A 24,410-nucleotide genomic window follows, 5' to 3' on the forward strand; every position below is an offset into this window, starting at 1 on the left:
CCTAAGCTTGATCTAGTATTGTTTAGGTCAAAGAGAAAATTGAGCTAGCACCTAAACAAAGGCAGCAGGGGAATAAGGAACAAACGAACACTATCATGTGTCTACCATATGATTCACTTGCTTATCAAAAACTTAAGTTCACAGTATTAATATAAGGAAATTGTGGCTTCTGGGACTTCAAAGGCAAGTTCTATTTAAAATGCCTAAGAATATATGTTTCTAAATCTATAATTTTTACTTACTTATTAAGGGTCCTGAAAGGCATGCAAAAATAAAAAAAAAGTTTTGTCTATAGTTTTCTAATCCTCCTTTGAATTTTCTTTCCCCAACTCAGCATAAAGTTTTTGTATTATGACAATTTTTCTGATAAGCTCTGGATCCATAATTTAATCAACCATACTTCTAACCAATCTGTTCCAATAGGAGAAACAGATTCTCAACCAGTGCAAGATACTCAATAATGATTCGTATGTGTTCTTTATTCACTATGTTCATGCTATTAATTAATAGGACATGGATGTAGAGCTATTGTTAAGGGATGGATATAAGTTACTTTTGCCGAGGCACTCATTCTCAATATTGTAAAGTAGAGCTACACAATAGAGCGAATTCATAAAGACTATTTTTTTACTCTGCATTAAATATGTTAAGCATTGTTTTAAAAAAGCACAACAGCTAGCAACAAATCCACTGCAGACTTGAGCTTCGCTTGTGCTTCTCTGCACTCTGCACGAGAGTTCACCCAGGCAGTTATCTTCCTTTGCTGACTCTCTGTGGACTAACTCTAAACCATGTCATCCAAAGTGTCTCCACTAATTTCATTCTGCTCTCAATGATTTATGTTTATCATAAGTCCTCAACTTAGGTTGTACATTTTTGTTTCCTTTCCTTAAGAAAAAAAAGAAAGAAAGAAATCAACACATTTGCCAAGAATTCTTTCCATGAATGCATTTGCATTCTGACTGCATTTTCTACAAAAATGTTTCTGCCTTTTATAAGGCTTTGTGTTCTCAAGCTATAAATACTACATATAAGTAAAAATGTTAAGTTACACAGTTAAGAAGTGATGGACTGAATTTGGATGTTTTAAATATTTTCTGGCAGTCTCCGAAGTTACAAAAAATTACAACCTTAAGATACAAAGAGTTGCAGAGACAATTTAATCTCAAATATATAATAAGCACTTTTATCGAATTAATAGAAGGTTAAAAGGTCATCCTATGGAATAAGTTACTTTTATACAGTAAACTAGCAGAATTTCCAAATATGAAAGATACTTGGAAATTTTGAAGATAAAGGTCCAACACCTGACATTTCAACTGAAAATTAGGATTAATAATAAATAAGAGTTCTTATGAGATAAACTAACTCTTTTGGTTAAGGAGTAGAATATGTTGATTAGGTTAAAACAACAACTAGATAGAATGATTAAGAAAAACAAAAACAAAAAACCAAAGTAAATACAGTCAGAAGTAAAAAGTAAAACCAAAAATACTGAGGATAATACAATTTTATTCTATGGTCAAAATAAGACACTTAGGGGTTCTAAAAATGAGCTATGGTATAAAGAACATGGCTATTCCACCTTAATCTAGTCACAGTGTGAATTTTGATCATTATTTCTATGCTTCAATTTTTCTATCCTTTTAAATTTTCAGAGCAGAGTTCTTAAGAATGATATGTTAATGGGTATGAATAAACTTAAACGTTTCCATCCTTTACTCATTTCTGTTTCAACAACTATGTCTCCATTCACTGATATTTTGAAAACTGGGCATTATTAGTAGGAAAATAACTTAGTAGGAGACATTACTGAGTACCAGTAACCTTTTGTTTACTGAATTTATGTAGACTTATACACTATATTTTTCCTTTCTTGAACTGTTTATTGAGGATATAACTCTTGGATCTTTAAAAAGTACTGAAACGCCTACAGTTCAAAGAGGAAATAGACTTGCTGAATTATAATATGAAAAATCAAAGCACTCTGTACAAGATGAAAAATAACCTCCTTACCTTATGATTTGACAAAAAGCAGGTTAAGCTAAACAGCATTTTATTCAAATGAGATAACATTTCACTCTTTCAAACTTATGTTCTTCTAGCACACCATTAATAAGCAGAGTGCAGAGAACAATTCAACTAAACAATTTTCAGAGCTCCTTTGTGCTAATATCTTCAGCTGTGATCAATATAACCATATGCATTATGCTGAATTATGCATTTCAGCTAAAGATAGAAAGGAACTTTCAAAAGCAAGCCCTTAAACACATGCAGTTAATTTAAGCATTAACCAAATGCAAACTGCATTTACATATCCTTCCCCCGCATATTCGCACAATCTGAAACTAATTTGTACCTTGAATAAAGAGGTGAGTATTCTCTAAAAATAATTTGCCATTTAGATGAATGACTACAAGAAGCCAGGGAAACATCTTCTGGCAAAGAACATTTGCTACATGAAAAGGTAAATGTGTGAGGAGTGAGGAGAGCTCAAAGTAAAATTAGCCAACTTCAAAATTTGTAACATAATAAAAAACTTTCTCAATATTAAAATATTTTCTTAAATAGAAAATTTCATTTTTTTAAATTTACTATTTCCCTGGGAAAAAATGGTTAAAGGCTGCAACATTTTTCTTATAATTTATCATAATGTTTACAAAGAAATTTAAGTTACTTAAATATTCATCAATGGAAGGTTGTTAAATGAGCTATGGTACATCCACACTGGAAAACTATCATAGTCATTATAAATGTGATTTAAATTTATAGTCAAGAAACAATTTTACTTTATATACAAAAGCACATTATAAAACTATACACATATAGAAATAACTCTGAAAAGACATACATCAAATATAGCACTGATTATCTTGAGGGCTAAGAAATTGGGTGATTTTTTGGATTTTATTTTCTGGACTTTAACTCACAGTGTGCCTAAGTTATTTTCATTATTCAAAAAAATTTCCCAGAGATATAATAACCAGTGTGTGTGTGTGTGTGTGTGTGTGTGTGTGTGTGTGTGTGTGTGTGTGAGAGAGAGAGAGAGAGAGAGAGAGAGAGAGAGAGAGAGAGAGAGAGAGAGAGAGAATATGAGAATGGACTAAATGAATTAAAATATCTTTGCAATTATAATACTTAATAATTAAGAAGAACTTTCAGAATTAATTTAACAATAATAAATATGTTAAAAAAACACTGAGATTTTACTTCCTTTAGAAGTCTTTCTTTCCAAAGATGAATTAAGATGTCTAAAACAACATAGTTTTGATATCTAAGGAAATACAGAAAAGGATAGAAATAAAAAAGGTTTATTTCATTTATCTTTCATTTAAAAAAGAGCAATTTATCTGTTTTTGGAAAAGTGAGAGGGAGTATAGAGCACTTCATCTTCCTTCAGTGAACAAGAATTTATTGAGCAACTGCTAAGACAAAACACTGTTAAGTATCTGACACTGCACATTAAAACCAGGAACCATGTATCTTTGACATCAAAACTTTCTTCACCAGGTCAGAAGATAATGCTGCCATTTTATTCTACTTACAATCTCCCAGAAAATTTCACACAGAAATCTATCAACTGATTTGATCACTTGGTGAATAAATATTGACTGCTGTTGTTTTAATAGAATTTAGACCCTATTGATTATAAGATTTATTAAAACGTGAAAAAAGTCTGACTACAATTTTTAAATGCTATCACTTATAAGATGTATTCCAGTTTTATACATATAAAAATGTGAAAAATAATGTTCCTTTTAGTCAATAAGATAATGGCAATGTGATCTAAATCAATATGAGAGTACTAACTACAAATATAATAATTTTTTTTACTGAGTTTATATTAAGCTTTTAAACATTCTCATGCAACTGAATTGCAAATGTTCCAAGGAAGCAACCTTATTATCACATTACTTGGTTTTTCTAGTAGATGAGCAAACAGATTACATCACTTGAATCAAATAATTCAGTTCCCCAATGGTGCATTTGCATGTACTATCTGAGTGTGTGTGTGTGTGTAATTCAGATGTCTTCTTTAATTATAATTACATTACTTATATGAGACAAGAAAGGTAAGATTTGTACCTTATAACATCAAACCTATTAATGGTAATTATTTTGGCAGGGACATTTTGATAAAGCTTCCTGGTATTTAAATTTACTGGCACAGAACAGAATAAGATGTCTCATTACTAGAGAGATTTTTCTATTCAACCTACCAAAACCAGCAAACAACTACTTTTGCCACTCTGTCATCTTACACCATTTTGTTTTTCCTCCCATTATATTTGATACCAACTGACATATTACAAATTCATATAATTATTGTCAGTTTCTACCTCTTAAATTTAAGTATCATGAGGGCAAGAACTATGATTTATTAACTGCTGAATCCTCAGAACTTGGAAGAGTACCTAGTATATACTGGTGCTCAATAAATACTTGTTGACTGTTGAAGAAAGGCTCAGGCTGGCCTCAGAGAATGGTCCTTGTGATCCCAGCAACTCAGAAGGCTAAGGCAGGAAGATCCCAAGTTTGAGGTCAGCCTCAGCAATTCAGTGAGACAGACCCTGTCTTAAAAATAAAATAAGACAAAATAAAATAAAAAGGGCTGTAGACGTAGTTCAGTGGTAAAGAGCCCCGGAGTTCAATCCTTATTACGAGAGGAGGAGGGGGGAAGGCCTCAGAATTTAGGAAAATTAAACAATTAAAGTCAACCTGAATAAAAGTAATTCTGAGAAAAAACAATTCCTTGAGCAAATATGTTAGCCTAAGTAAGGGAAATTTTGAGCAACAAATAAATTTACAAAAGTAGACGGCTATTAATACAGGCTGCATCTCTAGTACATATCAAGGCGACTGGCAAACAGTTGACACCACAAGAAGTTATTGATCGACTGGATGAATAAACATTAGATGTCTGAAATGAGTATGTCAGTAGTTTTTTATATGTACCTCTTTCAGTTTTTAATCTGTCAAGGATTTCAGTTTTGTCTGTTAAATCAGATTTTAAGGCAGTCTCGAGCTGAGCAATCTGTACTTTCAACTGCTGTTCCTTTAACTTCCATTGCTCTTCATGGGCAGCACTGAAGGCACTGCAAAACACACGTGACATGCAAGGAAAGCTTGGAAATCAGCTTCAACCGAAAATAATAAAGAGAAAAGCTTTTAGTGGCACAGAGACCACTGTCATCATGTCTTAGGAATTAAGTAAACATATGCTGGTCTGCTGCTGTTGAAACCAAGGCGCCTTTCTCAGGCTGCGGTTAGGGAACATGAAAGAGTTTGTGGGATGAGTAAAGGAACTGGCCTTAATTTAGAGCTCTAAAGTCAGAAAAGTTGGCAGTGTGCAGCTTTTGTGGGACTAGTAAAGGAATTCAGATACTGTTCATACTCCAGAGGAATCCACAATTCCAAACCTCAGCAATTGACAATGAACAAAACCATACTCTCCCACTTACAAACCCTCTTAATACAGAGAAAAATGGACTTTCCACCTGATCTTTAATTCTGTGAAACTTTTAAAATGTCTTGGATAATAACATCCTAACAAAATACTGACCACCAAATGATAGCATATTGAATCACAGGCAGTAATTCTGATATTAAGAAGTAGTGATAATGTAGTTTTGTCCTAAAAAACAAAAAGCAATTGGCTAAGAATAAAAAACTGTACTTGTAACACATGATTGGAATGAAAACCAATGCCCTGGTCCTAATAAGAATGTTGAAGATAGAACTACTATTCCTCAATAAAAGTATAGCAGTTTTAATTATGATTACAATCTGCTAATGATCAAGGCCTAGCATATCAGAAGGAAGAAACAGATAAAAAGTAACTAAATAGCACACAGAAGGTGTACAGTGGTTCCTGAATCCTGGTCTAAACAATGGTGCTAGACTAGCTGTACCAACACTTAGATTAAAAAATGAAGATGCCAAGACTCAGGGACTCATATTTTTATAAAGCTCCCTAGGTGATAGGTTTTTGGAAAAATTGATCTCAATTTGCATTTCATCAGAAAGCCATTATCTGTGAAGCTTGTTATGACTGAATAATCATCAGCAGCTTTGACCCTTCTACTTATTTTAAACATAGTAAATGAAATAAACATTTAAAAATCTAGTTTTCTACTGATGATGAAGTAAATAGAAAAGAAATGTATTATTTCAAGTTGCCCTTAATGCCACTCCAGCAAGTCTTGAGGTTTTATTCCAAAAGGGATACTCTTCTGGAAGGCACAGCTTTCAAAAGAGTAAATTTTGTATTCATTTCACATTTTGAATATTTTTATTGCAGTTAAAATGATATGACCTTGAAAACAAATGGAATTTTAAAAGTTCCTCTAAATATGACATCTGTTTCTTCTATGCTCTCATCTCACATATGGAAGCTTAAAAAAATGCATGAATCTGATATAACAATATTTTAAGTTAATTTTATCAAAGGTACAATTATATAGACACAAATGAGATCTAAACAAAATATATACTTTAAGAGCTAAATAAAAAATATTCCTTTACAAGTTCATTTTAAAATAAAGAACAAATATAATTTCTGTATCTGGCCAAATTATATATATACCAAACACACATATATGTGCATGAATGTTAGTACCTATAAGTATGGGTGTGTAGTACCTATATGTATATGTGTATGTGTGTGTCTTGTATTATTAAAAACATGCACCACCTGGTGAAAAATTAGCATGATGAAACAGGCACAACTATACATTATATCAGATGCCAAAAATTAGAAACAGTAGTGTTCCAATAGCATTACTACCAGCAAAAAGATCACCAACAGCTAATCTGGCAAAAACATCAGAAGCTGTATGTGTTTAAATTAAGAACAATTTAGCAGCCTGGTTTTTCCAAACCCACAAAATGCTAGCGTAAATCAGCATAAGTCAATCTGAATTTAGTCCACTGCTATCTTCCCTCTAAATTTAGGATTACATTCCACTGGAGTTTCATGAGGAATTCCTTTTGAATTTACTGTACTCCTCTATGCTTGGAGCCATCTGTGTAACTATAAATGGAGAGCACATCTGGCTCCATTTTCTTTGTGAGAGCTGTATACATGATTAAATCTGCATATAAGAACAGTCTTTGAGAAACTTTTATTCATGAAAATGTTTTTGTATATTGCCAATAGTGACAACTAAGGGAGGATGTTACTTAGCATTTGTACCCATTTCACTGTTACATTATGTTACAAAGTGATAAAACGTCAGTCTGCAGTGGAGTGCCCCTGGTGCCCGTGGTCACTGGCATGTCCATTGGTAATCACGGGCTTCAGAATACTGTGAATATACACTCTTGATCAGAAACACGATAGGATCAAAATAAAAGCCAAAAAATTTCTCTCCATTCTCAGGTCTTTTCTTCTGATAGAAAAAATTCCATTTATTCTAATGTTCAAAGGCATCCTAATGTGAAAAATGAGTAAGAATAAACTATATCATCCATAAAGAAATCCATAGGTAGGAAAACTGCAGGGGACAGGTGCTCACTTTACAGAAACAGAACAAAGAAAGTCTATGGGTATCAGCAGTGATCTTTTAAATGCTGAACAGTAGATGACAATTACAACATAAAAATTGTATCTACCCTGTTCTGAAAAAGGTTACTATCATCTTTTAAACACTGATGAACACACTTTAAAAATAAGCATTAGGTTAGTGTCTCCCAAAGAGTTAGTGCCTTAAAACCATCTTCAGATTTTTCTGGATCTAACCTTATAGTGACTGCTGGAATTGGATGGTGGTGGTTAGGGAGGTGTGTGTGTGTGTGTGTGTGTGTGTGTGTGTGTGTGTGTGTGTGTGTGTGTGTGTGTGTGTAGAGGCTCTGAAAATGTGCTAAAAACTACATTTTCATGTTTTCCAGGTTATTTGTACACATTCTAGTTGAAGGATCACTGCATTCATTAGTTACATGGCCCCCAAACTATACTAACTTCAAAAATGAAACACAGCTTTACCATATTATAGTATAGAGTTTCTCTGGGACCAAATAGAAAGATTTAATTGCAAAAAAATTTATTCTGAACTTTTAAATTGAACATTTCTTAAAGTTCTTATTTCTTGGCTTCATATAAAAAATGTTTTAGCATATTAAGACAGACTCATACTGAATACTAACATGAGGGTTTTATCTTACCACATGATCCTCTACTATGTCATATGTCAAGTAATAAACACATTCAAAATTTCATTTGAGAAAGGAAGATGAGAATGCAATGTGCAAATCATATTTTTCTCCTGAATACTAGCCAATTTTGAATAACAAACAAATGCTTTCCTTTTTAAAACATGCTATCATTATGACTAAGCAAACAAGGAGTATATGTAGTTTTTGACGAACATTAGCTGTTGGCAATGATGAATAGCAGTGAAACAAAAGAGCTGTAAAGAATCTTAAGGACAATGTTGATTTTTGTAGTTTTTCCAACTATGCTTCTGAAAACTAATTTTAAAAAATACTATCAAGAGAATTTTCTAGTTCTATTTACTATTACATGTACTTGTTGGGTTTTGTGTTAAAGTGACATTAATTTTTTTGACATTAAATGTTTTGACACTCATTACAAACATTTACTTACATACACCTCATATAAAATTCAAGTGTGAGCAGCATAATGAAGTCTGTTTTTAGTGTGACAGGAAAAAAATGTAACTCAAGCATAAAACATTAAGAAAAAAACCCTTCAAAGCCAGATTTACACTCTTAGATCATCTTCTAATATGGAAAGATAAAATTTTATGGTGATTAAGTAAATATGAGAAAAATATGCCTTGTCAAAATTCCATTTTTGCATTATTCCCAGCTAAGTTTGATGTTTTTTATTCCAAGAAAGTATGTTTAGTAACTTCTCAAATTGAGGAGAAGTGGAAAATTTAGAAGTAATGGCCAAATGGCACTTATTTGCTTGTATTCAGATCATGTTAAATTATTTGAAACTACAAAATGTTCAAGATAAATATAAATCAATAAAAATTTCTGAGTGTCTGACAGTTATTTTATTTTATGAATGTTTCCCTCTCACATAACAATTTTCCAATGGCATTAACATAAGAGATATAGAGAAGCACAGGGTGAAAAAACTTATTTTCACCTAAAGTTCAGAGTTAAAAGAACTGGGTTTCGATCTTATACGAGAGTCTCGGAAATGCTGTGTAATTCTGCAGAAGTCTTTTCATTTTTCTGGAGTCTTTTTTCCCTCATTTTAAAAACACAGGGTTGATATTATTTTTCTGCCATGTGCAATCTGCATTTTGACATTTGAAATTTTCAAACACATAATACATCAATATAAATATACATATTATTCTATAGAGATGGAAATAAAAACCAGGATGCATAACAAATTCTTTAGGTAAAATTAATCAGGGTTGATGAAAAAGGGATCAGAATAAAACTCTGGGACCAAGTGATCCCAAAGGCCAAGGCAAATCCCATGTAAAGATTTTTAGCTACTTTACCTTTCCTGGAGGGCCCTGAATATTATTTTAACTGGTGTCTTTCTGTTGATAACCCTTAATATATTAAGCCACTGTACAAAGATAGTAAGCATTAATAGGTAAACCACATAAATGATATAAATCACTGGAATAATGTTTAACATTAACCTGGGTAACTTCAAAGTAAATCAAAATAAAAGCCTATCTCTACATTCTTTGGGTATGATAATTTAAAAAAATGTAAATTTGATTAATAAGATGTAAAACAGTTAAATATTTAAAGATGTATTTGTAGTTCAGATGGCTATTTTCAGAGGTTTCAGTGTATGAATATCGGCTATAACGTATCTATCTAAAGATATGTCTGTTTTCATGTAAACTTGTATTTATCATTTATCAGTATCATATACTGAAATGATTTAAGAAATTGCACATACACACAGAGATATCAGTATCATTTAGCCAAACTTAGCTGTGGAGTAGAATTTTGTTTCTAACATTACCAGAAGGGATTAATTTCTAAAACACTATAATTATAAAGCAAATTAAAAACAAACATTGAAGCAGCCCCTTAAAATATGTCTTGAGCTAAGATGCGTGTTTCTCTTTTTAAAGAACAAAGATAATTTCAAGTGAACACCTTTATTTTCACCTAATACAATCATTCTTAGCTAATAATCTGGAGAGCCCAATGGCTTTTGTTCAAACACAAACTCTATTTCTTCATACCTTTAAGATTATGAAATACCTTCAGAGTTTCTTAATTTCATTTTATGTTTCTTATTTGCAAACTGGGCACATTCCAAGGTGTTATGAAGAATTTACAAAAATGAACCTAAAATATTTAGCATAGTGTCTGTTAGCCTATAGCTTGTATTTAATAGATGACACCAGTTGTTATAGGCAACAAAAACAATATGGTTTTCTGAGTAATGGCCAAAAGACTACTGCTCAGGTTAAAAAACTTACAACCATTGCCTTAAAAAGCTCATTTTTCTTTTATGAAGTAAATGTATTTCCTGTTATCTGTTGTTGATCAATATTAGATATTCTGACAAGAAATGTTTGATATAAAAGGGAATAAAAGAACAGATGATTTACCTGTTATAAAGTTTATCATAGTTTTCTTTTAAAAGTTCCCGTTCCTTTTCTAAATCATTTATTCTATCCTGCAGCTAAAATGAAAAGAAAATTCACATTAGGGGATTATCATTTAAACCTACACTGGGGTAAAAAAACCATATGAGAGGAGGATGTCTTGTTTCATTCTTGATTTCTAAATTGCAGCTGTTAACTTTACCACTTATACTGTCTGTATTTCATCCAGCATTGGTATTTTCCAAGTTGTTAAATAAACATGAAATTAATATTCCTGCTTTAATTTGGTAGAAAACGTATGCACTGCTTTATGGCAACATGTTCCAGAACTCAATAAAGAATGTGTTAAGAGCTTGCTGTTAAGTTCTGGGAAATAGAATATTTTTTACTTTCCACCATGATGAATTATTCCATCATTATATTCATTTTGTATTAATTTCCAATTGGCCCATAAAAAGTAAAATAATTAACTTTTACTTAAGTTTACTGTTCAAACAAATTATACCAATCACTATATTCTCTGAAGACACAGATTCTCACATTACCTAGAATTCACAAATAGCCAGTAGCATACCTTATGTATAAATGAACGAATAAATAAAATAATGAAATAACCTTGGAATAATTATATCTTTATCACTAAAATGAGGATTTCTGTCCTCTAGTATTTGAAGTTTTATTCATAAGTGCATTTTGTAGTCACTACTTTTTCCCATGCATCAGAGCACTCTTAAAATTTATCTCCATTGTCAACATTCTCCTTTGAGGCTAGGAAGAGATAGTAAAAGAATCATCCTAATTTAGAATAGAATGTAAGCATCTTATTTAATTTCCATTCTCCTTAGGAACAAGCTGTACAGGAAAAGATGGTGCTAATTGGGAGACAAGAGTATTAACATTAAAAAAAAAAGAAGTTTTCAAACAAATTTCTGGAATAAAAATTAGTTTCACAGAATTGCTGATTTTGTAGAACATAATATCATCTCCTCAGATATATTCTTATAGTTTGGTTTTGATATCTCAAATGACTAATGTCACAGTTGAGAAAATTAAGTTCCATAGGTAATTTGCTGTGTTTTCATTTTACTCAAGGATCTTTAATCCTTTGGGAAAACAGTGGATCTAAGCACATTTGGAAGTATTGTTAAACACTGATTTGCCTCTCATATATTGTATTTTGCTGTGTTCAAAACACCACCCCTGTTGTTTACAATCTAAAAAAAAAAAAAATCTTTGGGATGTTTCTATTTTACATTTTCAAACCAACTACAGAGAAGTTTAAAAGCAACATATGGCTAAACTCTTTGGAAGTTTACCTCTTCTATTCTTCTTTCAGAAAATGTCATGGAATGTAATTGTTTCTCAAGACTGCAGCATTTTAAACGCTGCTCTTTGAGTTGCATATTTAGCTCATCTCCATTTGCCATCAAGGCATCATGGCTGATCCTGAGAGTTTTTTGCTTCTAAAAAACAAAAAGAATAATTTTTAAACATTATTTTTGGATTATGCTTTAAATAACTGATTACAATTCTATAAGTGAATTTACTCTTGAAGTTCACATTATATAATTTATTCTTTACATCATAAACAATGTATGTGAGCTAATTACCCATAGAAGATGCTCTTAACCTAAGTGTGACGTGAGGAAGAAAATAAAGGGTTATCTTAGCATAGAGGCACATAATACATAATTGTTCCTGTCCTTTATTTGCTCCTAGTTTTTCAGTTGTTGAGAGTGACCAATAAGTAAATTGTTTTTAATAAATAAAATGTTTTTTCTTTTTATTATAGTTACAGAGGTCAAAAATGCTGACCATTGATATTCAAAGGAAAGGATGTGCCACCACACTACATAAACAACCTTGGATAGATAGCTTTTAATTATAACAAAATAAATTAAAATTTTCAGTTCTGTAAAACAGTTCAACTCTTTTAAATTTTTTAAAAAAATGTTCTATTTATGAACATGATTTATATTCAGTTATGTATACTTAAATGTCACTTCTTTTATAAAAAGAGTCTTTTCATACTACTGATTTTTTTTTTTGGTTCATTTAACAGAAACATGGTTACTGAGCTACTTCAGGTTTATTATCTTGATGTCATTAGGCAATACCATTTTTAGCCAACAACTCCTGCGCTTTCTACATTGAAGCAGTTGTACTTAACCACTCAAATCTCCTCTATATCAATTACCCAAAAGAGATACATGTATCATAGCAGATACCTGTTATTATTGGTATATAAACAAATACCTGGGGTCACTATTAAATAGAAATCAATCAAAATGATAAGAGAAAATAAAATCATTTTCAAGTTTTTTTGTAATTCCCCACTTTAAAAACTGCTTTTGAACACATGTATTTTTCATTTTCCCCTTCTGTATATCTGCAGACAGCACTGTCATTCTTGCTCTCTAATTAGTATCTCTTATAAACTCCCACATTTATATAAAAGGTGATTATTCTTAGAATTTCAGGAGGTTCCTGCGGGATGGAAGACACTACTGAGTATGGTTGAGAAATATTTATCTATTTAATTCAATAGTTGAATTTAGGCTTCAGATGATCCTATGCTTTGCATCAATTTACTGCTTTCCTTGTTTCAGTACTTCAAAGAAAGTACTGCTTAATATAAATTCTGCTCATCTGGAATGTTTTGGAGTTCATTATTTCCAGAACCCAAGCTAATTATGCAGTGCCAATAGATAGGAGCTCTCTCATGCCACATTCCTGTGGGGCCATACTCACTGTTAAAACAACAATGGGGATGAAGAATCCTAGGAACTGTCACACTGAACTGTTGAGGTTTAAAATAAAATCATTGATTGCTGACATTATGGGTACTTGACTATCTTCTGATAATGTTTATGATCAACCAAACCAAACCAAATCAAACCCACATCAAAGAAGCATTTAATAGAACATGGTGACTGATGTATTCATATTTCTGGTCTATATATTTCATAAATGTTTAGAATTATATGCATATATAATGGTAGCTTCAGTGCTATGGGCCTAAATTGCATGGAGTTAAAAATAAATATTCATGGCATAAGATAATTTATGACAAATGTGTTTACTATTTTAAGATGACATAATATTTATAATAATCTAGGGAGTTATTTATTTATTTAGTAATTAAGTTACAAATAACAAAAAATATATGAACAGATGAACAGGAATTATACACATTTGAGAATAAAAAAGAATGATTTGTAAAAATCACTTTTTTATTATGACCATTTTACTTTTAAAAAATGCAACTTGAACACTATTTTTTGAACACTTTGCATCTATACATAATAATAAGGTAAATTTTCACAGTACCTCTTGAAGCTGAAGAAACTTTCCTTCCATTACTGAAAGCGCATTGCTTTTCTCCACTAGTTGTTTATGAAGCTTAATCATTTCTACATTGTCCCGAATATTTGACCTTCAAAATTGTGTTTAAGAAAAAAAAGTAAAAAAAAAAAAAATAAAAAACAAGTCAATAGGAGAAAAAGTAAGGTGGAATCACATATTTTCAATGTTACTTGGAAAATATTTATACTCTTACATATCAATTACTAAAGCTTTTAGATTATTACAAATAAAAGACAAATTTATTACTTAAAAGCCACCAATAATCATTCTTGAACTTGCATAAACAAACTCTTAAGTTTGAAGGGATCCTCAAAATTTATGACAATGTCACCTTTATAAAAATTGATAATATTTGGGGCTGGGGTTGTGGCTCAGTGATAGAACGCTCGCCCAGCACGTTCGGGGCACTGGGTTCAATCCTCCACACCACATAAAAATAAAATAAAGGTACTGTGTCCAACCACAAGTAAAATAAAATATTAAAAAAATTGATAACATGGACTTTAAATCATTTTAGAGTGTCCTGAAAGATGGTATGAAAGTACATTAGCTTTTAGCACAGCAATGGTTCTACACCAAACTTTGCATCTATTGTAGGGCTATCATGCTCCCTTTCCCTAAATGAAAAATATGCAATACGGCCATTCATCTTCCTACCACTCCCTCAAAGCAAATAGTATCATAAGATTACCATTCACTGTAGTTTCCTCTTGGTGTTTAAACTTTGCAAAATATTTCCAAAAAAAGTGACTTAGCATTTTATACTAATAATGCCCAAAGCTGGCATTTAAATATGTTGCAGATGTGCCTTTAGCTGTAAGAGATTATTTGATGTCCACAGGGTATATAGAAACCCTATATGCTGCAATACTATTTTGTATTTTTCCTACTGAGATTAAAGCAAAAGTAGAATTTAAGAGGAAGATCTTGTTAAAGGTTAATCATGGATCTAAATGAATACCTGTTTTTTCAAAAGACATGATTTTCCTGACAGAAAAAGGTTTCTTAATTTAATGTTTTACATTCAAAACATGTCTTAAATTGTGAAGCTTGATTTTAAGATTTCATTCTTTAAGAAAAATATATAATTTTTCAAATTCAGAGAATGATTTCAGTATCTAAAGTAAGCAATTTTACTTCCAAAACTTATCTATTGTACACATATTGGAAAAATTGTCACAATGCCCTACTGGAACCAGAAAATGGACTACAAAGCTCACACATCTGTAAACCAGCTGAGGACTTGAAATACTTAATTTTCCTCTTTGATATTTGAAAGTTCATTGTATTTTGGCATTGGACAGTTAGTTGTCCTCACACAGAAGATAAACAAGTCCAAGAACCTGGATTTTGCCCAGGGTACAGTCTTAACACAATGTTAAAATAATTATGTGTCTTAAACATGTTATCTAGCAGTTCTGATCATATATTCAACAGTATGCTCATTGTTATTCCCTTCTATGTTACTTTTATTCACTAAAAAATATAATATGAAGAGAAAAATACATTTTAAATAAAGTACAAAGAAAATATTCACACTCATATTTAGAAGATAAAATATAATTTACCCGTTTTTTCCCTAGACTTATTGTTTGACCACTTAAAGGTGAGTGACATTTATTGATATGAAAGGAAAGAAATAATTTCAAATGATTCAAATAATTTTAAATGTTTTCTTATATTTTCTGTTGTCTCTGATTTATTTTTTAAATTATTTTATTTTTCAGTGCTAGGGATTAAATCCAGGGCCTTGCATATGCTAGGCAAGGTCTCTGATATTTTGTTTTAAAGTAATATTTTCAAGAAGAATCAAATGTTTGAAAAATGACGACTGCTTACGTTAGTAACAGCAATGAAATCTCAATAATACATTCAGGCCGAAGAGTCATAGAAATAACAGGTTTTAATCTTGAATTTTCTTTGTAAGACAAAGAAGAATAAGCATATTCTAGAAAATTTCAGTGATTCAATTGGGGAAAGCTTTCTTGAATTCTCCCATAAACTCCTTCAGGTTTAAACTTTTCAAAATATTAGCAAGAAAAGTAACAAAACATTTTATCCTAATAATGTTCAACAGTAGACATAAATGCAACATAAACATAAACATAATATGGCATTTTGAAGTCAGCTTGACTTCAAAAAACAATATAACTACTTTGGGACAATTCAAACTTTCAAGTCTTTAATAATAATTATTTTTAAGTTTCAGTTTGAGGGGCTTTATATGTAATATTTATTGTTAAGACTGTATGCTTTTCAAAGATAAGATGAAGAGAAGGGTAACTTGTTAAGCTAAAAAGTGTGGGGTCAGAGAGAGACATTACATATGAGTTAAAACCAGCAGTGTGATGAATATGGTGTGGTCTTGAAGAAGTTAGTACAATAAGGGCTGGGGATATGGCTCAGTGGAAGAGTACTTTCCTAGTACATATGAGACCCTGGATTTGATCCATATCACCATGCAAAAGAAAAAAGAGGGGGGCGGGTGGAAGAAAAGATATAATGAAATAATCTGAAACCTGACCATTGACTCAACATTTTTACATAGATTAAATATGGGAAAAGGATAAGGGTAGAAATGGCTGACAAAGAGGGCAGATGTCACTAAGATGAAAAGGAGTGTGAGAAGGATGTTGGAGGCAAGAGGGAGCCAGAGAGTTGGTGCTAAGTGACTACTCATAGACCTCGAGGCTGTGGGGCAAGGCCTCAGGTTGGTCTCATTTAAAGAGAAGCTGGGCTAATTTCAAGAGCCAGAATACAGGACAGAGAATCCCAACATCAAGTATATACACAGATGCTAATAAAACAAAACAGAACAAAACAAAACAAAACTGTGAATAAACTGCTGAAAGATAAGGAGAGGAGAGGGAGGAGAGCAGAGGGGAAGTGCTGGGGACTGAATTAGAGCAAATTATATTCCATGCTTTTGTGAATATGTCAAAATGTAGACTAATGTTCTATTAAAATATTTTACATGACCTCCACATAATATCTTTCTGCTCTCTTCCATCCACTATGATAGGAACACCAAATCTCCCAAATGATGACATTCTAACAGAGAGAAGAATATGTGGTAAAAACATTCAGATGAACTCTGACAGTCATGCTCCAATTTGTACATGCTACATTACACATGGTGAAATGATTTGCAAACAGATACCAAGCACATTAATTAAGTGCTTTGTAAAAATAAATTTCTCACATTTTTCAACAAGGATTTTGAAAAAAACAGAAACAATTAAGTTGGAAAATGCCATTTCTTTTCCTTCTTTTCCTTTTTCAGTTTTATGGACATGTGATTTAGAATTATGATCAAATCTTTGAAAACTATGAGAAAAGTTGTTGGCCCATCTCTAGATTAAAAACAAACTGAAATAAATTAGATTTTATGTTGAAAAAAGTAATCCAGCTCAACAACCTGTGTGCCAAGTTTCTCTCATATAATTTGAAACAGTCAAGCAATAAACTCTGAAAAAGGAATTTCTAATGGAAGCCTTAAAAACACTTGACTCCAGCTTTGCTACTGGGTGCCATAATAAATCCAGAAACTTAAAACCTCAGATACACTGGAGAAGGAACAACTTTCAGTAGAGCTATGTAATGTATAGTCTAATATGAAAGCTTAAGAAGCAAAAATCTTTGTTCCAGTGAAAGTTTCATATATTTCATTCCCCAGGCACTCAACTCCCCTCCTCCACCCCCATGAACATTTCATTCTTTGCTACAGTAAGGATTTTGAAACCTAAAAAAAAGGTTTTCTTCTTCTTTCTTTCTTTTTTTTTTTTTGAGACTAAAACGTTATAGCATTTAACACCATTTAGAAGAGAAAGCTCTACAACACAGAGGCTTGGGTATGAGATTCTGAGAACTAATCACGTCAAATATTTTATGAGGTAGAATGCAGAGGATCTTTTTTAAAAAAAGTTTTAAGTTGTGGATAGACTTTTATTTTTATTTATTTATATGTGGTACCAAGAATTGAAGCCAGTGCCTCACATATGCCAGGCAAGTGTACTACCACTGAGCCCCAGCCCCAGCCCACAGAGGATCTTTTTGAGTAATTGTTTTAGGCTGACCAAATCTGGGGAATAAAACTGAAAACAACCTTAGGGTTGAAAAAAAATAGTTTCCTTTTTTTTTTTTCCTTTTTAAAACAAATCAGACTCCTGTTGAAAGAAATGTAGGCCATTCATAGTTCTTATTAGAGATATACAGGTAACAATTATTGTGTAGGGTACCACTTTTGAATTCAACTACAAAGAATGCTACTAAATGGAATGAATAAGATTCACTAAAATAGCCAAGGAAAAGTCTCTTTGAAAGGTAATAGTTTTGCTCAGAACTGCTACTTGAGATCATGGGGGAAAACAAGGATCTCTGATTTAAGGCGAATCCGGTTGCAAAGGTGTGTGGAAGCTGAAGTAGGAGCATCCCAAGTGTGGGGCCAGCTTGGGCAACTAAGTGAGGTCCTATCTCAAAATTAAAAGGGGTAGGGATGTAGCTCAGTGGCAGAGCATCTCTGGATTCAATTCCTAGTACTATGGTGGGTGGGGGAGGTGGAAAAACATTTCACTGAGGAAAAAAATTTGTGTATGTTTATTTGCCTGTGTATCACAACTTCCTGTGATGTTGGGTCAAAGCACAAATCAGAACTTTCTTATTTTCACCACCACTGGAAATGGAGGCACAGTAGTAGAGCTCTCTATATGCATATAATCACATTCACATGAAGAAAGATGGGGCTGGTTGGGGACAGGAGTAACCCAAATCCTGGCTCATCTTCTTAAAAGAACCATGTTTAGGATTACGTCTAATGAATTTTTAACTATAGATTTTATAGTAATAGGAAGGGGAATCTGGGACTTTAGTCAATATTCCATAAACCCCAATGGGAAGTGTAGATTTGCTGGCAATTAAATTACAAAAGTGAACTAAAGCTTTTGTATTGTTTTTAGTTTTTGATACGATCATGCCAGTCCTGGGCACTAACATAGGCTGTTTCACAATTATCAGAAGGAATAATTGATTTGATATAGGTCTTTGATGAATACCAAATGTAAATAATGATTAAATTAAGAAATACAGATTACTGAGTAGGCAAAATGGTTCAAAAGCACAAGTTCCCGAAGGAGATAATGACTGTTAATTACAGAGTAGGGAACCATTCACCCATTTCAATCTATTCATTTTATAGTTTGGGTAGTTAACTGATGCTCAGAGAAGTAAAATTTGGCCAGAGTCCTTAAGTTATGAAGCCACCACTCAAATCTAGTTTTAAGGGTTAAATTCTTCCCATTCTTTTAACTTGTTTCCTTCTTCTAAGATGCTCTTAAGTGTAACTCTCCCTCCACTGTCATGTTTATGTTTATACACTAGATATGATTACTTGTGACGATTTCTGTGGTTTGTATAAAGTATTGGGAAAATATATCAAGTGCTATCTAGAAAAATCTTAGACAATATTAATTTTAAGAAACATAGGAATAAAAAAATGGTATGAGTGAAATAATTGTCACTGGACAAATTCTAAACTATGCAAAATGATAGCGAGAGCTTAGTGAATATATTATTTTTAAAAACGACAGATCATCTCCCTGTGTTCTAATGTTTGCATGGTTATTCCTGGCCCCAGTTATCCCACCATCAGAAAACCAGATGTGCCCTCTTAATTAGGGGGCTGGGCAATCAGGCAAATCCAAATTGAGGGGCATTCTGCAAACAACTGTCAATGGGCTGGAAAAAAAGCAGGGAACATTCTAAAATAAAGGAAACCTAAATACCATGACAATTAAATACAACACATAGCCTCTGACTGAATCCGAGATCAAAACAAAACAAAACACATTAATAAAAAAAGTGCAGCAATAAATAGCATTATTGGATCAACTGGGGCAACTGTGTCATTCATGGTTAAATGTTTATAGAGTGTCTATAATATAAGAGGATGTCCTTGTTCCTTGAAGATATGTGTACAATGAAGAAACATAGGCACCTAATTATCAAATGGGAGAGGAGGAAGGGAGGAATAGAAGGAAAAAAAGGGGTGAGAGAAAGAGAGAAGTGCAGTGAAGGGGTGGAGGAGGGAGGGAGAGACGAGAGGAGAGAAAGAAGGGCTTGTGAGCAAGCCTGCATAATGCAGAGGCAGGCTGTGGAATATTCATAGATTGCTAAAAGGTGCAAGGTATGTGAATGCTCACTCTCTTATTTTCTTCACTTTTCTGTAGGTTTGCTGCTTTTCAAAATGATAATTTGGGGAGAAACTTAGAGTGCTAGGAAGTAATCCTGTTATCTGTGCACAGGGGAGAAAGAGACAGCCCTTAAAGCCAAGATGTTTCTTATAACGCGCGGCTGCAAAAGGCCTCTCAATTCTAAGATTTGACAATCCGCTGTCTGCCAAAGAGAAGAGGGCAAGTCAGAGTGTCTGAAATATATATGGGTTAAATTTCCTCCACCGAGACATTATGGCACTTACATGATTTTTAATTAAGAAGGTAAACACCCTAACATTTATTTAAAAAAAAAATACAACACTTAGCACACTTGTTAAGAGTATACATATTTTTGGAGTTGAAAAAGTCAATAAAAGGTAAAATCATTCTGATTTTAATGTTCATGTACATATGTTCACTGGTTACTGCTTTGCATTTAATTTAAGACAGCCTTTTTAATAAGCAGAAAATGTGCATTTTTATATTGTTTAAATTTTAATATGGATTTTTGTTCAAAACAACACAGACATTCAGGCTACTTGTAAATGATACAAGATTTTTTGCTAATGAGGCATTATGTAGAACATATGCAAAAATCACAACTCAGTCTTCCAAAATAGACCACAACAACAGGAAAAAACATGATTTTAATAAAAAGGAGCAGCACTGGGCTTTTACTTCAAAGCAATTAAAGGCTTTGGATAACCAAAAGTTTATGTCAAACTGATGCCAAACCAAACTGGTCTATTAAACACATACTATGAAGAGTTTCTGTAATATTCTATGAAAAGGCTCTCTGCCATAAATATCAAGCACTGCCATTCTGAAGATTACAACTATGTTAGGTTCATGTTTGAGAACAAGGGGTCCAACATCCAGATCAGACTTCTAGAATTTCAAATCTGAAATAATGTATCCGTGAAAGAGAAGTTTAAATATGTTTTCCATTTTGTGATTTTTCTCTACAGTAAATTATACCAAGTTTTATACTCTCCCTAAATTTTTTTCAACAGTTTTCCATTAGTCTCAAAAAATTGCTGTTATACATAAAATTTTGAGCTATGTATAAACATATTTTTAAAAAATAGCCTTGAAAGTTCTTATTTTAACTTATTTCTTCAGTTTCAAAAATATTTCAAGAAACGATATGCTACTCACTATAGATACTCTTCCTTCTAAGGAAATGACATGTAAATTTTCACTTTTGTAAATTCAGTAAGCTAGGGTAAAAACTGATTTATTTCCCTGACCTCTGCAACAAAAGTTTCTTGGCCTGTAATACCAATTTTGTTTCCACTTATAATTCTTGGTATTACAGAAAAGACTGCTTATTTTGTTTATATGGATAACATAGGCCCCTGAGGAAGCCCTTCTTTTGTTTTTTAAGGTTAGCTCCTCTATAAGTACATGTTGGTACTCTTACTGGCAATATTTATAGTAGAAAAGCATGTGTCCTTGTCTATCACTCTCTTTCTGCTGCTGTTGTGACCCAGGATTGAAGGACTTTTGGATCTCCTTTTCAATTAACACTGAAAGTCTAGCTCTGACAATCATATCCATCTGGAAAAAGGATCAGTTAACATAGTCCATCTGACTGTATGGGAATATGAGAAAAATAAAAAGGAAGGTACTCCCTGATAACCTTGCAATAATGGTTGAAAACAGCAGATAAGGATGGGCCCCAAGCTTGAGCTTGGCTTATGTGAACTTTTTGTATTTAGATAATGTCTGAATTATGGCTGTTAGCAATCACATTAAGATCATTACATTCAGTGAAGGGGTCTTGTCCTCTCTGGCACTGTACCTTATAAGGAACCATTTCTTGTTTTTTCCAAGAAGGTTGAATCTAAATCAGTTCCTCTTCCCAGGGAAACATGGGTCACACCTAGACAATCATGATTTAAAGTCAGGGTTCAAATTAAATATAATGTAAACATGTCTAATTAAAATTTAAATATGTTTACATTTAAATATAATTAAATATAATTCTCAAAAATATTCATGTTTCTTTTGCTGTGCATTTAGGATGGTATGTAATGTTACTAGTTACTAGGCTTTCTTATACAATTCAGTTTTACACATAAATATTAGAGGTTATGCTACTCTTCTAACTTTTCTTTCTTTCTTTCTTTTTTTTTTTTTTGGTTCTGGGGATTTAACCCAGGGATGCTTTACCACTAATTCATATCCCCACCCTTTTTTATTTTTTATTTTGAGACAAGGGCTGACTAAGTTGCTCAGGGCCTTACTAAGTTCTGAGGCAGGCCTTGAATGCAGAATCCCTCTGCTTCAGATTCTCAAGGAGCTGAGATTATAAGGTGTGCCACTGTGCCCAATTAAATCTTTTTTTTTAATTTAATTTTTTTTTAGTTGTAGTTGAACATAGCATCTTTATTTTATTTATTTATGTTTATGTGGTGCTGAGGATCAAACCCAGGGCCTCGCACATTCGAGGTGAGCGCTCTACCGCTGAGCCATAACCCTAGCCCATAAATCTTTTAAGTATAAAGCTTTTGATATATGTTTTAGCTCACTTTACATTTTTAAACAAGTTTGATGATATGCTTCTTTTCTTAGCTTCTTCATATGCTACCATGTAAGGTTAGTTTGTTAAAAGAGGGTAAACACTGAATGTGAAAAGAAACACTAGGAAATCTTTCTTTGTTTTTCTAAATAAGAATCCAGCCACATATGCATAACATCAGACACACTGGAAAGGGGGAAAGAAAAGTGGAACTCTGTCTGGTTTAAGAAAAAATGAGATTAATGAAATACAAAAGAGATATAGCAACTAAATCCAAGGTGTAGACCTTATTTGGATTCCAATTCAAATGAACAGTAGAAAGACATCTTTAGGAATGTTTGAATATAAACTGGTTATTAGATTATATGAAAGAATGGCAATTAATTTTGTCAGGTGTGACAGTGGCATGGTGATTATGTTTTAAAAAATTCCCTATCAGAAAGAGATACATACGAAAGTATCTTAGTGACATATCTGGCTGAGGCTAATTAATGGAGGAAAATAAAGGTGAAGGGGTTTATGTAATAGGATGGGTAACATGTTAATAATTGTTAAAGCCGAGTGATAGATTCAATATGCTACTATCTCTGATTTGGGGTATGCTTAGTCAAAACAATAAAAAATTAAAGGAAAAAAAAGCCATAAAGGGAGAAAGATAATTCAAGAAAGAATGAGGTAAAAGGATAAAGTCTTGTTGAAAGCACAATGTCCAAGCATAAACACTATACTTTATAAAATGTCCAAAATGCAGTGGTGGCAAAATGCCTTTAGGGCAACTACTGATGGGTCCCATCATCCTCCACAATAATCAACAGATCAACGCCAACTTTGGATTTGAGGAGAGGTAACATCTTTGAGATCACCAACTGTAACCGTATTATTGAATTTATGCTAGACTTGTATATAAGGTAAATCAACAGATAAAATCTTATACCCCGTACTTCTTTCAGTAGCTACAATGAAATGACATTAACTTCCTGCGATTTTAGCAAAGGAAGTAAATAGACGAGGGCAGTTTCCACTAATCAGAACCTGTAAAGGGGCAGGTTAGGGAAAATAGCCCTTACATGAGAGTTGTTGATAGTAGTTAGTAGGTCTAAAGTAGGCCTATAGAAATAATGTTAAGTAAAAAATGATTTTTAAATAGTCTAGATAAATGTATCCTTTTACGGACATGATAAACTATTTTAAACTAATTCTGACCTTATCAAAATGGTATTTCTATTTTAACATACCTTTGATCTGTAGCTTGCTGCTCTCGAAGCTGAAGAAGAGATAACTCAATTTCATTTTCTTTCCTCCTCAACTGAGTTTTTAGGATCTCAGCCAAATGCTCTAACTCTTCTATCTGGCCTCTTTGTGACTGAATAACATTTTCTCTGAAATAAAAAGCCTTCTAAGTATCTGTAGTTGAGGAAAATTTGTAGTATTTAAGATCAGTGCAAAGATATTTCTTCATAATAAAGAGCAAGCAAAAGTTAAAAAGTTTAGCTTAATTGCCTCTGCACACGGTGAAATAGTAGCAGATTGAATGTGATGATTTGGAAATACATATGGAACAATTCAAGATACTGCTTTTTAACAAGATAATAATGCAATGGATTGGACTTTGGTTTAATTCAATTCTATTGATCACCTGTTGTGTACTCTACAATCCGGTCTTCAGATAATTAATGTGCCTTTCTTCTTTCATATATACACATATGCCTATATCACCCAAATTAACACTTCAGAGAGGATGGCGGGAAA

The 24,410-nt window shown here is 32.5% G+C and overlaps 1 protein-coding gene across 3 annotated transcripts in view; it reads right to left on the minus strand.

The window, feature by feature from the left end:
• Positions 1-24,410, minus strand: part of Rpgrip1l (RPGRIP1 like) — a 102,408-nt gene that overhangs the window by 64,355 nt on the left and 13,643 nt on the right. For all 3 annotated transcript variants that reach the window (XM_078032321.1, XM_021721315.3, XM_021721318.3), the window contains exons 6-10: positions 23,897-24,040; positions 13,893-13,998; positions 11,879-12,025; positions 10,566-10,639; positions 4,957-5,096 (exon numbers count right to left, since the gene is read on the minus strand). In XM_078032321.1, the coding sequence (XP_077888447.1) occupies positions 4,957-5,096; positions 10,566-10,639; positions 11,879-12,025; positions 13,893-13,998; positions 23,897-24,040 (611 nt within the window). The remainder of the gene's footprint in view (positions 1-4,956; positions 5,097-10,565; positions 10,640-11,878; positions 12,026-13,892; positions 13,999-23,896; positions 24,041-24,410) is intronic.

Source organism: Ictidomys tridecemlineatus, chromosome 15 (genome assembly GCF_052094955.1).
Source record: "Ictidomys tridecemlineatus isolate mIctTri1 chromosome 15, mIctTri1.hap1, whole genome shotgun sequence".
Lineage (NCBI taxonomy): Eukaryota > Metazoa > Chordata > Mammalia > Rodentia > Sciuridae > Ictidomys > Ictidomys tridecemlineatus.